Consider the following 15,243-nt stretch of genomic DNA (forward strand, 5'->3'; position numbering starts at 1 on the left):
GTCAGGAGATTTGGCAGGAGGCTGGACCCTTTGAGGAGAAACCCCAGGGAGAAGAGCCATATGGAGAGCCCCGGCCACAGGAGGAGGTACGCGGACCCCCAGGTTATAGAGAGGGGTGTCCACCGGACACAGAGGGAACTGCCTTGCCTGCTAGGAGGGGACATTGAACATAAGGTCACACCCTAGACACCAGGCTTCCTGCTCTGTTCCCCTCTGCTCTTGGAGACCGTCCCTGCTGCTGAGGTGGTGCAGAGCGGCAAGCATAGGGGTTCCTGCAGGCCCTTCTTTGGGTGCAGAGGGACTTGGGGATCTCAGCTGAGCTCTTCAGCAGCTCTGGGCTGACACCCTCAGAAGTGGTCTCCCCCCCTGTAGGATACTGTGGGTCATTCGGACAGCATCCACACTAGTCTCACCCAAAAGGACACTGTGAGCCTGCATGTGTCTGGGTTTTGTGACAAGTGATCAGAGGGAGGAAGCAGGGTTCTTGGGAAATGCATCTGGGGACAGAATCTCCAAGTGTGGCTGCAGGGTATGTCCTCACACCCCATCATTCCCAAACAAATGCAATTTCCAGAAATCGTGGGCCTCTGCCTCCATGCAGCCTCCTTCCTCCACTCTGGGCCATAGCCCTGCTCCTGTGCATCCTGCCTGGCCCAGAGGTGGCCTCCTCCAGGAAGTCTTCCAGCCCACAACAGTTGAGTGATGCTCTTCTCCAGGCTTCCGTAGCACCTGTCCTCCCAGCAGTGCCAGGCCACTGAATCCTTACTGTCTGCAATCCGGGGTCAGGCTCTGGGTCTTGTTCATCTTTGCCTTTCTGGTTCCTGGTGTTTGTGCTCGGCTTGGAGTCGGCTTCCGTGACTGAGGAATGAGGAGTAGTGGGGCCAGCACTGTGCAGAGTGAGAGGGGCCAGGGCAGAAGCAGAGGCCCAAGAGCAGCCGATCCCCGGCTTCGTCCCACCAGCAGGCTCGCCTGGCTGGCAGACAGGTCCAAGTTCCTGCCTCCTATCTAAAGCAGGAGCACCTCTGCTCCCCTCCCAGCCCTCCTTTTCTCCCTGGAGGAGTGGCCACCTGCAAGCCTCCATGTGAGTGTGCCCAGAGGTGGGACAGAAGAGAGGAGGACTCTCATGAGCAAGGAGGTCATTTGGAGAGCTCAGGTTACAAAAAGGAGCGAGGGCATTTTGGGGACCAAATGCATGGACAGTGACAATGATAATCATGTTCCTAGGGAAGGAAACATGTCCCTAGGACCTAGGATTGACTTGTCTCAGCAGAAGAGATGTGGGTTCAAGACTCCTTAAGGTTGCCCTGGGGTGAAGCAGTTCATCCTTAGCCTAATCCAGCCCCAGGGCCTGGGCCCAAGCAGCGAGTGTCTCATCCAGCCTGGAGGGAGGGGCCAGGGGACCCCTGATTCCTACTGCTCAGGCAGATGGCTTGGGGGAGTCATAGAGAGTCATGCTGCCAAGTATGGCTTGCAGATGTCCCCTGAGCCACACGAGGTGGCCAAGTGTTTAGTTAAGAATGATACCATTGGCTGTCAACTGGTGGGTCAAGAACAGCAGCAAGTGCGTTGGGTGGCTCTGAGCCCCAGAGTCATGATCCTCCCTCCACCCCAGTGCTCCTGACAGCCTGTCCTTGGGGGTCATCCTAATGCCCTGACTTAGCCTTCAGGGCTTCTTGGGCCTCTCCCCAGCACCCCTCCAGTCCTGCCTCCTGCCTGAGAAGTGCCTCTGACACCCTCTCCCTTCTTAGGAGCCACACTCCTGCCCCCACCAGACTCCTGTTACATCTCACCCAGACAGAGCATATGGGCGCCATCAGTGCCCAGCCTGCAGGCTCTCCCACTCTATCCTCCCACGCTCCGCTTGCTGAATTCTCGCCCTGATCCTGCTACTCCCTTGTTCGAAACCTTTGCTGGGTCCCTGCTGCCTGTCAACATTGCCACAGATCCTTTAGCCTGGCTTAATAAGCCCTTTCTGCGGGCGTCCCCACTGCCAGTCTTCAGGCCCTCTCTGAGGTCCCCAGTGCTCTGGGGCTCCCAGCCTGTTCCCCCCAACATGAAAAATCCCTCTTTGTCCTTCTCCATCTGCTGAGATCTCGTCCGTCCGGCCTTTCAGGCCCTGCACAAACAGAACCCCCCAGCCCACTCCCAACTGTGTTCCCTCCCTCCTCTGAGCATTCCCAGGAACCAATCCCAGGGTGAGTGTGCACCTGGAACACAGTTGTCTCAGCTGTTTTCTAGTCCCACAGGGTGCAGAGCATGGCCCTGGGCACAGGAGGGAGGGATAAATGGTGGGAAAGGCAGGTGTGGCGTCTGTCCTGGGAGTGCAGACAGCCCTGGGAGGCTCTGAGAATTAGCCACAGTTCCCCCTGGGGAACATCTGGGTGCTACCTCGCGGGTCGCCTGTCCGTGCGTGTTCAGGCAATGCAGACCATCACCATACAGGCCTGCGCTGAAGCTTCCACAGCCCAAAGAGAATCAGCTCTTTGCCATTGCAACTCCCACCCTTGCAGGGCTGCAGGCCTTTAGGACACCCCAAAAGCCATCCATTCACCTGTTTAGCCTAACCCAGGTCCCTGCCCACCTCAACACCTTCCTAGCTGCTCCCGGGGCAGTAGCATAAGGTCTCCAGATGTCACAGGGGCTGTAGGGAAGGAGGGCCTGGCCAATCTGCCTGGCAGCCAGCTCCAGCTGGGATGGAAGAGCATCTGGATTGCCTTCCCCACTCTCCTCCCCGCCTGCCCTCTGACAGAGGCAGGGGAGCGGGAGGAAGAGGAAAAGGGAAATTCTCAGGTAAAACGTCCTATCTCTGGTCTCTGTGGGTCCACAAACCCCAGCCCTGCAGGCCTGCTGTCAATCAGAGCTAATTTTTTCCCTATTCACCAGCACAAAGCTGGCCCTGACTAGCCACAGCAGGCCCTGGTGGAGGACTGGAGCAGGGGCCTGGGTTAGCTGCAGGACTGAGTGAGCTGAGGTCCCTGGGGAGAATCAGAGGCTGCAGGGGTGGGTTCCCTGGGGAATCTGGGCCTTGGTTATTTACCAACTGGGATAAAAGCATCTTTAATATTTATTTAAAATCTTTGAACAGCTAATATGGCTGCATCCATGTAGCCTAGTCCTGCCAGCCCTGTCCCAACCACAGTGCCCACACAATCATATCCGATCCAATTTAAAACCACATATTTTATTGATGTTCTTCATCAACAAATACAGGGCCATGTGCACAAGCGCTATTCAAGTCCCACACCTGGCAACCTCCCCACAGTCACCCCCACTGACCGGTGTTTCAGGAGTTGACCCCCCTGAGGGTCTCTTTTTGCCCTCTCCTGGGATGCCAGGCCCCGTGGTGCTGAGCCCCCAGGAGGTACACAGGGAAGAGCTGGCTTCCAAGATGGAGCTCCAGGGTGAATGAAATAAGTGATGAAAGAATGAATAAAGGCAGAGGGAGCCAGGGTGGATTTTCCAGCCTCCCACCATCCCCGCCCCCTGCACCGCCTACATATGGCCAGAACTGGGAACGAAGATGGCCCTGGTGACTTCTCCTTCAATGAAGCCTGGACTCCCCATTAGTCTGCCCTGCCACACCCCTTCCCTCAAAGTGGCCTGCCCTGATGACCACCAAAGATAGCAGAGTGACCATTTGTCAAAGGGTGGGAGTCAGTGTGCAGGGGGCAAGGAGTCCCTGACGGTAGGGATCTCATCGTCCTGTCCACCCCTGTATCACCAGAGCCTGACACTCGGCACATAGTTGGTGCTTGATAAATCCATATTGGATAAATGTGTGACTGAAACAATGAATAAAGGCAGAGGGGAGAAGCACGAGCTGTCAACATTAGGACATAGCCCTCTAGGGGGCATGAAGGCGGGGCCTTGGTCAAGTCCTCTGAGCTCTGCTCAAGAATTCAGTGTTGTACAGCAGGGTTGTGTCCCTGTGGCCACCCACTGGACACTGAAGGGTATGGACTTCAGTCTTCTGCCTGGATGGATGTCAGGTTGGCCTTGGGACCCAGTCAGGAGGGGGCACTTGTGTTGCACCCACTCCCTCATGTGTCCCAGGGGTCTGGTTCTCTGGGTCCCAGAATGTGTAGCCGTGCCCCCATCCAGGGCTACTCAGCTAAGCAGGGAAGGTCTGGCAACTGCACCATCATATTCTGGTCATCCTCGTCCCCCAGTCTTCACTCCCCCAGGCTCCTCCCTCAGAGTTGGACATGACCTTCAGGCTTTTCTCTCCCCATAATGTACCTGACCCTGACACCCTTCTGGGTCTCCCTGTCCTCCATGGCCAGCCCTCTGAACTAGAAACATCCTGGTAGTCCTCACCACAGTGGCTGTATTGGGCCTCAAAAGTTTGCATCATGATTTTTCAGCCCTCTCCTCTGCCCACCTCCCCTCCATGAAAGCAAATATCTCACAGACACCTCTGCAGCTGTGGCCTCTGGGCCCAGCAGTCACAAAGAGACTCTCTGAGTGGGAAGGGATTTCTTGTGAAAAAAATTCCTTGCACAGCATGTCTGACAGAGGCCTTCCTGGACCCCGCTAACCCTAACCCTGACCTCCAATGGCGGAGCTACTGCTTGCCCAGGTATCCATTCCAACACTGGCCATTCCAACATTGAAGCTTTAGCTGCTAGAATGTCCTTTATCCAGGACATAAATGAATGCATTAGCCCCTCCCTCCCCTAAGCATTCTTCCTCTAGGTTCATAAGAGCACATCTCTCTCTCTCTCTCTCTCTCTCTCATACACACATGCGCGCGCACACACACACACACACACACCACCCTTCTATTCAGGGATACAGGGCTGCACAGTTACATGCCTTCTTCATTCATTGTGTGACTCCTCTTTCCCTCTTCTTTCTCTCCCAACATCTGGCCAAACCCCAGAGGCTGGAGGAGTGCCGGGCAGGGAAGCCATTTGGTTCTTGTCTCCAGAGAAAGAGCTTTGAGCCTTGGGTGTGGGCACCAAGCCACTGTGCTCTTCGTCCCCACCCACAACCCCACAGAGGGGGTGACACATGCCCACCCCTCCCAACTTCCCTGGCAGTTGGCAGAGGGGACTTGGCTGCCTCTCGCCCATGGTAATTTTAGATATTTGCCAGCTTCCAGGTCTTGGGGAGCCCCACACCAGCAGCAAGAGTCACTCTCCACCCCCAAGATGAGGGGGAGTTTCCCACAGACAGAGTGAAGGCAGGAGAGGTGGTAGAGTGTGGGTGCACCAGGTACAGAGGGGAAGGAGGGCCCCGAGGAGGGTGAACAGAAGCAGAGACATCTGGTGAGAAGCCCAGCAGTGCCCGGTGGCCGTTCTTCCTGCCATAGCCCACCAGCTAGTGCTGTTCTCTAGGGGTTGAAGATCAGGGACGGGTGCAAGGACCTTACCAGTTGGAGGTTGCGGTGGATCATGGGTAGAGACAGATGTCATGGTCTTATGTTCAGAGGGAGAGAAATGATGGAGTGTCTGTCTGCTATTTGTCCTGCTGCTTAGAGCTCTCGCTTCCGACATTGAACATGGGGACCAGCAGGCCCAGCAGCCACCTCTTTCCGAAGACTTCCTGCAAGTTCTTGCGCCAAGGTCGGGCCCTCACTGCCACCCCCTTCCGAGCCTGGTGGCGGGTCTGCCCCCGGAGGATCAACAGCAGCTGGTGGCAGCAGAAGCCGGCGCAGGCCAGGCCGATGGCAAACCAGAGGTAGAGCATGAGGATGACGAACATTTCAGAACCGAGGACAGCTCCTGCGGGGGAGGGGAGACGACAGAGCCGCTTTACACCCAGGCCACGTACGGGAAAAGCGATCGGGCAGGCGCTTTCCGCGGAGAGGGAGGGAGGGAGATTAATGAGATTGCAACTACATTTTGTAGCTCTCGCCGCGCTGCAGCGAACGGACAGGAAGGATGAACTAGTTGCCCCAACTTTTCCTTATGTTGATGGCTCCTGAGGGGAGGGGAGAGAACTGGGGATCTAGGGGAGAAGGGAGAACAGCTTGATAAGCTCAGAATGAGAACCCCCAGCTTCCCTGGGCAGTCCAGATGCTCTTACCGTCCCACCCCTCTTTTTACTTTGAGGGGTAAGCTGAGGGCCCTTTAGAACGGATGCCCGAAGCTGTCTAGACTGCTCTCTCCCTTCAGGGCTGGGAACACTGTCCTGAAAGACTCGGGCAAGTGACAGCATGATGGAAAACAGGACCTAGTCATCAAAGGGGACAAGTCATGAGCTCAGCCCCAAAGGCAGGGAGCAGAGCGCAGACTTGGGAGAATAATGCAGTCATTAATATCAGCAAGAGGACAGTGTGGTCATCTGAACACTCTGCTAAAGCTGTCCAATCTGTCAGAGCTTGCTAAAGCTGGAAGAGGTCCCCAAGGTCATCAGTTTGACCCCCTACAGTGGGGCAACACCTCCCCTCAGGCCCTCTAAACCAAGCACTTTCTATTACTGCTTGTAAACATTCACTTAGTAAGAGATCCCAGTCTTCCTGAGGGTTCTGGGTGGGTGGTCCACACTGGGCTTGGATCTCCCATCTTGTGGACTCTCACAAGTTTTTGAACCTGTGTTGCGGTTTGTTCCTCTGCAAAATGGGCATGATAGTAATGACTCCCAGGGATGCAGGATTCAAGGAAATGATGTATGAAGGGGTCAGCCTTCTGGTTTACATGCAGCCCAGAATGTAAGGTCATTTCACAGAGGAGGTGACTTACATCCAAAAAGGGTTCGAGTTTAATTCCTAAGGCCACCAAGCCTTCTCCACCTTTCCAGGACTTGGAATCCTTCCTAGGCTGCAACTTTGGCAGTTATAGTAAAGACATCTACCTTGACCTCCCTGGCAGTCAGGATGGTGGGTCCAGTACAGAACTCAAAAGCCCTCCTTAGCCCTTTGCTCCCTGGAAGACAACCTCTTTGCCACCTTCTCCAGGGAGATTTTGGGTAGCAGCTCCAGGGAACACCTGTTCTACCCCTGTACCTCTCCCTCGTCTCTCCCCTGCCCTTCTACCAGCTCCCTTGTACAGGTTCACATCTTCCAAGGCCTCTCCAGGCTCTGATTTCCAGACTCCAGAGAATTGAGCTTTTGGTCCTTATCAGGTCTGAACAGTGTTGAACTTGGCAGCCAGGAAGAATGTGGGTCTGATTTGGGTTTGTTCATTAGCAGCATTTTCTCCCCTCATCCCTTCGAACTTTGATTGCCTTTTTTTTTCTTTACAAAGTTGGAGACAAATTGGTCCAGCTGCCCAGGGGATAGAAAGCTTGCTCCAGCTGGCATTTAGAGCAGCCCCTCCACTGACATGGTGGCATCAGTGGGGCAGAGCTCACATGGAGCCATGCCATCCCCTGACCCACTTCTCTCTTGTCAGCACAGATGAGCTTGGACAGCCACGTGCAGGAGGGAGCACCCTGGGGCCCTGACACCCTTTGGGCTTGAGGGATGCTGATGGGCAAAGATGGCCCTCAACTGGGATGTGAGAACATCAGAGCTGTCAAGCTCTGGCCTGCCTTGCATCTCAGCCCCAGGAACGAGCTTGGGCGGGTGGAAGCTGTTTTTCACAGGCTTTTTTTCTGGCACTAAAGCAAGGCATGAGGGAGAAACCTTGCCGCCTTCTCCTGGCCCCATGCAGCAGCTACAAAAGGCTATTCTGGGGACCTGCTTCCTTTCAAAGTGTTTGAAGGTCTTTAGCGTGACTGCTTCAGCTCCTCTCAACTATTTAATAATAGTTCCATTTCTTTTAGAAAATCATAGAATTTTCCTAAAGGGCCTAAAAGGTCCCATTTTCTGATCTCTCCTGTCCCTGACTCCCACCAGCCATCTTCACAAACCATCACCCAATGTCTTCTTGAATACATTGGGGATAAGATGACGCCTCCCTCCCAAAGGGGCTTCTTCATCACGAAACAACAAAGAAGCAGCCCCAGAGAGGCAGTGTGGTCTAGTGGAAAAGGTACAAGCTTTGGAGGCAACGGCTTGGAGTCCAAAGCTGTGTGGTTTTGAAGCAACTTCACCTGGCTGAGTGTTTCCTTCCTAAGCTTTAAAAAAATGACTTGATAATACCTACCTCACAGACTGTCATGATTGGATGAAATGAGATGTGCCTGGTGGATGACACATAATAGGTGCTCAACAAACATAAGTTCTCTTTCCTCCTTCTGGACTTTCTGGTGGCCCCTATCCACTGACATACTCATCCAAATGCCACAATGCATGCTGGATAGTGTCCTCCTCATTTTCCAGATGAGAATGAGGTTCAGAGGGGTGATGCAACTTGTACTGGTACCACAAAGTCAAAAGAAACTTAAACTTAACTAGCTAGTCCTCTCTCTCTTTGACATTAGCTGAAGATTAGCAGCCAACTTCAGTTCAGAAGACCCCTTCCACCTTTAGTTCTCAGGGCCCCCACTCACAGCATCCTGTGCTTTGATGGCAAATCCAACTCAGGGCTGGGGACAGCTCAACTCCTGTTAACCAAGGTGTGCCTTCTGACACTCCTGCCCTCCTCTCCTGAGCAAATGAGAGAGGGGTTGCTCTGGGAACTGGGGTAGAAAGGATGAGAAGAAGGAGATGGAACAGGGAAGTGTATGTGTGTAGGGGGGAGAGATATAAGGTCAGCAAAGGAGGAAGACGAGATGGAGAGATGGACACAAGAATCTTAGCCTCCTTTCCTAGTGAGTGAATGGTGAGGAGGTGAAGGATAGTGGGACTCAGCAGCCGGATCAGGGACCTGGGACCCAAGGTGGACACTAACTGGCTGTGTCCTCCCAACAGATTAAAGCAAGAAGCCCTTCTTGCTTTCTCTCCCATCTCCTAAACCTAGCACATATGGACAGGCCTCAAGCCCAGATTTATCTCAAATCAAACCATTTCAAGATCCTCCTTCTGGAATCACCCATTTTTATGGTTGGTGAAACTACTTGGAAAAGGATGTGTAATCAGGTTCTTTGGCTTTCCTCATCTCCCCACCTGTCTGTGCTCACACTCCACCCCCCAACCCGCCCACCTACCCTCCCCCATCCTGGTTATTTCGGTCCTGGCAGCCTCCTTTGGCAGCACAGAAATCCAGAAGGCCCAAGACTCTGAGTTTTGGGCCCAGCTCAGTCACCAGTCTTCCAGGCATTCCCCTGGCTGGGTCCTCTCTGTTTTCACTGCCAATGTCTCAGTAGTGCCATGCCTGGGAAGATCTGAGCTGCGGCCACAGAAGTCACTGAAATGATCATTTTCCCCCAGAATGGATCAGAATTTTCTTTCTTTCTTTCTTTTCTTTTTTTTTTTTTTTTTTTTTTTTTTTTTGGTACCAGAGATTGAACTCAGAGGCACTTGACCACTGAGCTACATCCCCAGCCCTATTTAGTATTTTATCTAGAGACAGGGTCTCACTGAGTTGCCTAGCACCTTGCCTCAGTGTTGTTGAGGCTGGCTTTGAACTCACGATCCTCTTGTCTCAGCCTCCTGAGCTGCTAGGATTACAGGCATGCACCACCAAACCTGGCTAATGATACGGCCATCAGATTTGTTGTTGTTGCTGCTGGGGACTGAAGCCAGGGCCTTGTGCATGCAAGGCAAACACTCTACCAACTGAGCTATATCCCCAGGCCCCAGAGTGAACAGAATTTTAAAGAATGTCCAACCTAGGCCAATCCAGGTACTTCAAGATAATCTTAAGATCTTAGTAGAAGTAGTGCCTTGTCACTCCCTGTTCCTGGAAGGTCAGTGTTTGGGAACATGTTCTATTTCCTGTGCTGCTGAGGGAGCCCTGGGCCAGAGATGTCTAGTTAGTTGTAGTGGTAAGACACTGGGCAGGCCACTTAGTCCCACCTAAGTCTTAGTTTTTTCATCTGAGAAATGGAGTTAACACCATACTCACATGCACAAACACATGCGTGTGCACGCTACCAATTATGGGAACCAAATTGGGCAGAGTCACACACCAGGGTGGGCAGGGAGTGGATGGAAATACAGTAGGGGCAAATTTCAAGTCTGCATAAAGTAATAAGAACTGCCACCAGGAGCTGAGTGCCCTAGGGCCTGGCTCCAGGGAGCATTACTTGAGGCATGCCATCCAAACTACAGTCTTCGCCAGGATGCCCAGTAGGGCACGAGGGTGAGGACCCGCATACCTGGTTCCTCAGATTCTACACCAGTCCCAAGCTCTGTAGTGTGGCTATGGAACCATTAAACATGGCTGCATCTCCAACCAGGGTGGCCCTCCTCTGAGCCACCCACAGGCTGCAGCACAGTCTGGTGGGGCCCACAGAGTAGGCAGGAGGATAGGGCTTAGCTGGTGTCAAGTTCAACCTTATTGTGGTTGGTTGGTAGCACCTCTGGAGGGCAAAGTCCCCGAGCAGGACTGGGGTCAGACAGAGAAAGGTGATGAGTGTGTCTGGCACAGAGCAGGTGTACTGCCTGGATGTGACATTCCTGAGCAAGTGGATGGTGTGATAGTGAGGAAGGCGGGAGCCTGTCAGATAACAGCATGCCCAGTTAATTTGAATTTCAGATAGACCCCAGGACATTTTCTTAGTTCTGTCTCGTGCAAAATTGGGGCATGATGATACTAAAAAGTCATTTATCTGAAAAGTTAATTTAGCTGGAAGTCCTGTGTTCTTTGATTTGCTAAGTCTGGCACCCCCTGGAGTTGGGGTGAGGAGTCTTATTTGCAGAACTTGCCTGCCAAGGCCCACTCACCGGAGAAGAACTGGCTGATGGAAGTGGGCAGGAGCGTGAGGAAGGCCAGGGGATGGGCGAAAGAGATGGACAGGACAGCAGAGATGTAAGCCACTCCGGCCACCATGGAATAGAGGCAGGCAAGGGAGGTGTAGAGGCAGAACAGGACGAAGTTGCGCATGTTCCTGCTGCCGATGCAGTTGCCGGTGAAGAAACAGTGGTGGTCATGCCGCAGCGTGACTCGGGCGCATACCCGGCAGAAGTGGGTGCTGGGCGGGGGGCACAGAGCCCTCTTGGACGAGGGACCCTGACAGGCGTCCAGGTCGTCCGGGGAGTTCTGGATGACCAGGACATAATTGCCCAGGGCGTTGGCGGAGAGAAATAGGAAAAGCGCCCCGTGGAGCAGGGCAGGCGAGAAGAGAGGGGCAGCCGCGGGGTCCTCGCGCATGCTGGGCAGGAAGAGGAAGAGTTGCAGCACGAAGGTCACCAAGGAGATGCACAGAAAATAGGCGGGGGCCACGACGTTGAGCAGCCTCAGGGCCAGCATCCTCGATTACATTCCTATGGAGCGCGGGATGAGAGAAAGACTGACTTACTGCGGTGGCCAGGGGGCGCCCTTGCGCGCTCCTAGCGTCTCCCGTCGGAAGGGCTGCCTGCAAGTCTACTCCCCCAACCCCAGTCCCGGGGGGTCATCCTTCCCCATTTCTCTAACCCGGTACCAAGCAAGCCAGAGATCACGAGACCACAGCGGGCTCCTGGGGCCAGGCCCTACCTCGGGGAGGCTGCTCCCTCGAATTTTGAGCGACCTTAGGGCTCTGTCGCCACGGGGTCAGGCACAGAAGGGAAGGGCTTTTTCGTAGTCTGTAGGGACTGTGGGGAGGAGAGGGCTAGGGCTGCGCGCCGCAGGGCAGTGGAAACAGCCCAGGTTTGGGATTTTTGGTTCAGGCCTCCCCAGGAGAAGACAGAGGATTTGAGGCCGGGGGACAGAGGGAACCATTTGACCTACAGGAAGTCCTCCTTCACTTCCCCTTCTTCCGCCCCTCCCCCCCCCGCCCCATCCTCACCTTGGGCAATACCCAGGGATCTCATTGGTTACCCAAGGCTCTTTGGAGGTATGTTTGTGTATGTGTGGGCCCGTGGCGGGGGGTGCGAGTGACGGTACGTGTGATCTGTGTGCGCCTGGGTGTCTGTGTTTGTGTGTCTGTGTGTACACACACACAATCACTGCTTCCTGGCTTTTTATTTAAAAATCGATTCAAACAATCGATACATTCACACGCGCATAGGCAGGCGCTGGGTGGGTTGGGGGCGCAGCGGGAATACTTCTGCTTGTGAGTCCTTCCTGCCCAGCCCATCTCTCGCATTCTGGCTATTTGTTTGCAAAAAGCGTTTACTTTGAGGCGACGAAATTAAAATCCCCCCTTCGCGCCCGCCTCTCGCCCTTCTGGCGGGAGACACCCAAACAATCCCCACGGCGCCGAAACCCTTTTGATGCCAAGCCCTCCCTGAGCGGACGAGTAGATTCTCGTGTCCCTTTCCTGGGATGGACACCCCTCCACCCTGCAGAGCGCATCTCCCACCACATCCCTGCCTCACCCCAGCCCCCGGACCCCCAGAGCCCGGGTTCCTGCTCAACTTCGGAAGGCACCGGGAAATAGCATTCTGCGCGCTGGAGAGAACTTTTCCGGGGGCTAAGGAATTGGACAGGAGGAGGCTCGAGAAAAGTTCTGGGAAGGCGGCTGCACCCAGGATGGATGGATGCCACGGGGCCTCGGTCCAGGCAGTCCCATCTGGATGGAGGGGACGGGTCACCTTGGAATCCTCTTTGCAGGTGATGGCGTCCCCCCTCCCCCGGGACCCGCAGTTGTGGTGGGCTAGCGCAGGCCTCTCCGCAGTTGGGTGCAGCGCCGGGCGCGCCTGAGCCTGGTCGCTGGGGCGCGGTACCGCCCCCAGCCGTGCGCCTCCGGAGGCTGCGGCGGCGCTGCCCACCCGGGAGAGCCCTGGGTCCGGGGCTCCAGAGAAGCAAGTGTCTTCCCCGCGCCAGTCGCCAGGGGGGCGCGGGAGCAGCCTCCAGATGTGCCGCGGCGCTGAGAACGCAAGGACAGGGGCTGGGGAGTGAGGGGCGCTCCTCAGGCGGCCGCAGCGCGGGAGAAGGGGCGGCCCAGGGCGCCCCAGCGGCCTGGGGTTCAGGGAGCTGTCCGCTCAGCCCTGGCGCCCGCCTCGCCCGCCACGGAGGGCGGCACAGCGGAGCCCTGCCGAGGCAGGCAGCGCGGGAGGCTGCCGGCTTGTCGGCCACTGCCTTCCGGACGCCAGGGAAGCCGCCCCCCGCGCCACCGTCGCCACCGCCGCCACCGCCTCCGCCGCACCGCCGCAGAGGGGTGGGGAAATGAACTCACCGAGCTCTGGTCGCCGACAAGAGGAGCCCAGACGCCGGCTCGTGCCCGCCCAGAGGCTGCAAAGTTGTGGGCTCGGCCCGGCTGGCCCTCAGCCTTCTCACGCTTCGCTTCGGGGACTGGGCAGGTAGCGGGGCTGTGGGGAGGAGGGAGCGGGCAGCTGCCGTCCTCCCACTTGGGCGCCAGCGAGTGGGGGCCAGGAGGCGGCGGGGATGGCAGCTGGGCCCCCCCGCCCCGCCCCCTCCCTCCTCTCCTGGGGGCGGTGCTCTGGCCACCGTCTCAGCATCGTGGACTTGCTCCCCCTTCCTCCCCTCTTCTTGGTTCCCCTGGAGCGGGTTGGGGCGCCCTGCCTGACTTCAGCCGTGGTTGCAACTGGGAGATAGGAATTCATCCCTGATGTGGATGCTCCAGCCATCATCCAGTCCTTCTCTCCTTCCTTCTTCCAGGCTATGACCAGTAATCCTTCTCTCAGCTTGGGCTGAAGGGAACTTGGGGTGTTGATAGGCAGCTTACCAGGGCAACACCCAAGAAGTCAGCGTCATCTCCTCAGGAGGGCTGTGTACCAAGAGATTGCAAGGGGATCCCCTGGCCTGTCGGCCTGGGTTTGAATATCCACCATTCACCGCTGTGTGATCCGAGATTCCAGGATCCTCATCTGGAGAATGGAGATGTGAGGATTAAACGGCAATAGATGTGAAAGCCCCTAAACGGAGCCTGTCTAGGGGAAGCACTGTGTCTTGGACCACAGTCATGGATAGTACTTCTCTGGATTTCCTGTGTACCAGGCACATAAGCTTTTAGCATAAGAGCCCTTCATCTGTCCTCTCAGTATGATCTGAGCAGCTGCATGAGCCCCATTCTGGGATGAGAAGGTTGGGATTCAGGAGCTAAATCACTGCTCAAGGTCACACAGTAGGTGAGTGAACAGATTCTGGATTTGAACCTAGTTTTAGCACCAGTGCTGCTGCTCTCAGCCTCAACACAATCCAGCATCACCTTGGGACCCAGCAGCAGCTTTGATTTGGGGAACAGGAGGACAACAAGGGGGTTTATCCCACACAGAGCTCGAACCTGGAGCTGCTGCTTGGAGCCCCAGCCCCAACTCCTTGCTCTTTACCACCTTCCCCTTCTGGGACTCCAGTGTTTCTCAGATGGGTACTGTGTGGCATCAAGAGGGTAGTGACACATGTGTGCCAAATGGGGGCCCGGTCATAGAGAACACCTTAGAACACTGGATGACGCAGGGACATTGGTGCCTGTGCTTGGACCATGATGGCTCACTTGGGTGCCCAGCTCCACTCCTCTGCACGCAGGCCAACCTGATACATGTTGATTGCTTCCTCAACTCCTTGATTAAAATAAGAGCAATCCCTTGAAGTGAGGGCCATATGCCGATCGGCTCATCCTCTATTTTTGAATCATCAGACACTGTTTTCTCTGGATTGTATCAGCACACATAAAAATAAAAAGGGGGCCAGGAAACCTTTTCATGTTCTGAAAGGCTCTTGCAGGCCAGTGGAAGAACAGCGTGCCAGGTGGTGGCCTCCGAGAATGGCCTCTGAGAATCCAGAAGCTCTGTGAGTTCCAGTGGCCACAGGACAGACACAAGAAGGCACAAGTGGCCTTTTTCCCTTCAGAGCAGCTTTGTGTGACAGGCGTGGCTGTCTGGCCCCTTTCACGAGTGCTGCCTGCGTCTCGCACTGGCTTGGGAGGCAGAGGCACCTGGAGCGCTTGGTTTGGGCCATACTGATTGAAGATCTCCATTCCCTAAATACCTTGAGAGTCGGGTGGTATTTCTAATTTTATTTTGCATATGGGTGTGTGGTGGGAAGGTGTGTGTCTGAATTTGTGTGTGTGAGGGGAAGACAGAGAGGAGCTCAGCGAATGTGGGAAGATGTCAGTGGGGGAAGGGAACATTCAGGAGGGAGAAGATCCAGTCGTGCGAATACAAACGGACGAGGATAATTATTTATTTAGAAATATCGTTATCATCAGAAAAGGACATTCAAGCTGCAGCTCTAGAGCTTGTGGTTCCTCAGCCCCCGTTAAAGGAAGGAGCCAAATAGATTTCTAAAATGAGTTCTTATCTCGGACCAAATCAATAGGGAGGCCATCTGAAACTTCATTTTGATTCTGGCTCCAACAGAATTAAGCAGCTGAAGAAGGAGCATTTTATGGCCATGTGAACCTGAGCGAGTCATTTAACCCCTCTGC

At 55.1% G+C, this 15,243-nt stretch overlaps 1 protein-coding gene across 1 annotated transcript; it reads right to left on the reverse strand.

Annotated features, from left to right (window-relative positions):
* Nucleotides 1-5,460: 5,460 nt before the first annotated feature.
* ZDHHC22 (zDHHC palmitoyltransferase 22) lies at nt 5,461-11,183 on the reverse strand (the record flags this gene model as incomplete). Its single annotated transcript, XM_081289138.1, has 2 exons — nt 5,461-5,726; nt 10,658-11,183. The coding sequence occupies 2 exons, from the start codon at nt 11,181-11,183 to the stop codon at nt 5,461-5,463; spliced, it is 792 nt and encodes a 263-aa protein (XP_081145264.1).
* Between the last annotated feature and the right edge of the window lie 4,060 nt (nt 11,184-15,243).

The sequence above is a fragment of the Spermophilus citellus genome (genome assembly GCF_964194105.1).
Source record: "Spermophilus citellus genome assembly, chromosome: 4".
Taxonomy (NCBI): domain Eukaryota; kingdom Metazoa; phylum Chordata; class Mammalia; order Rodentia; family Sciuridae; genus Spermophilus; species Spermophilus citellus.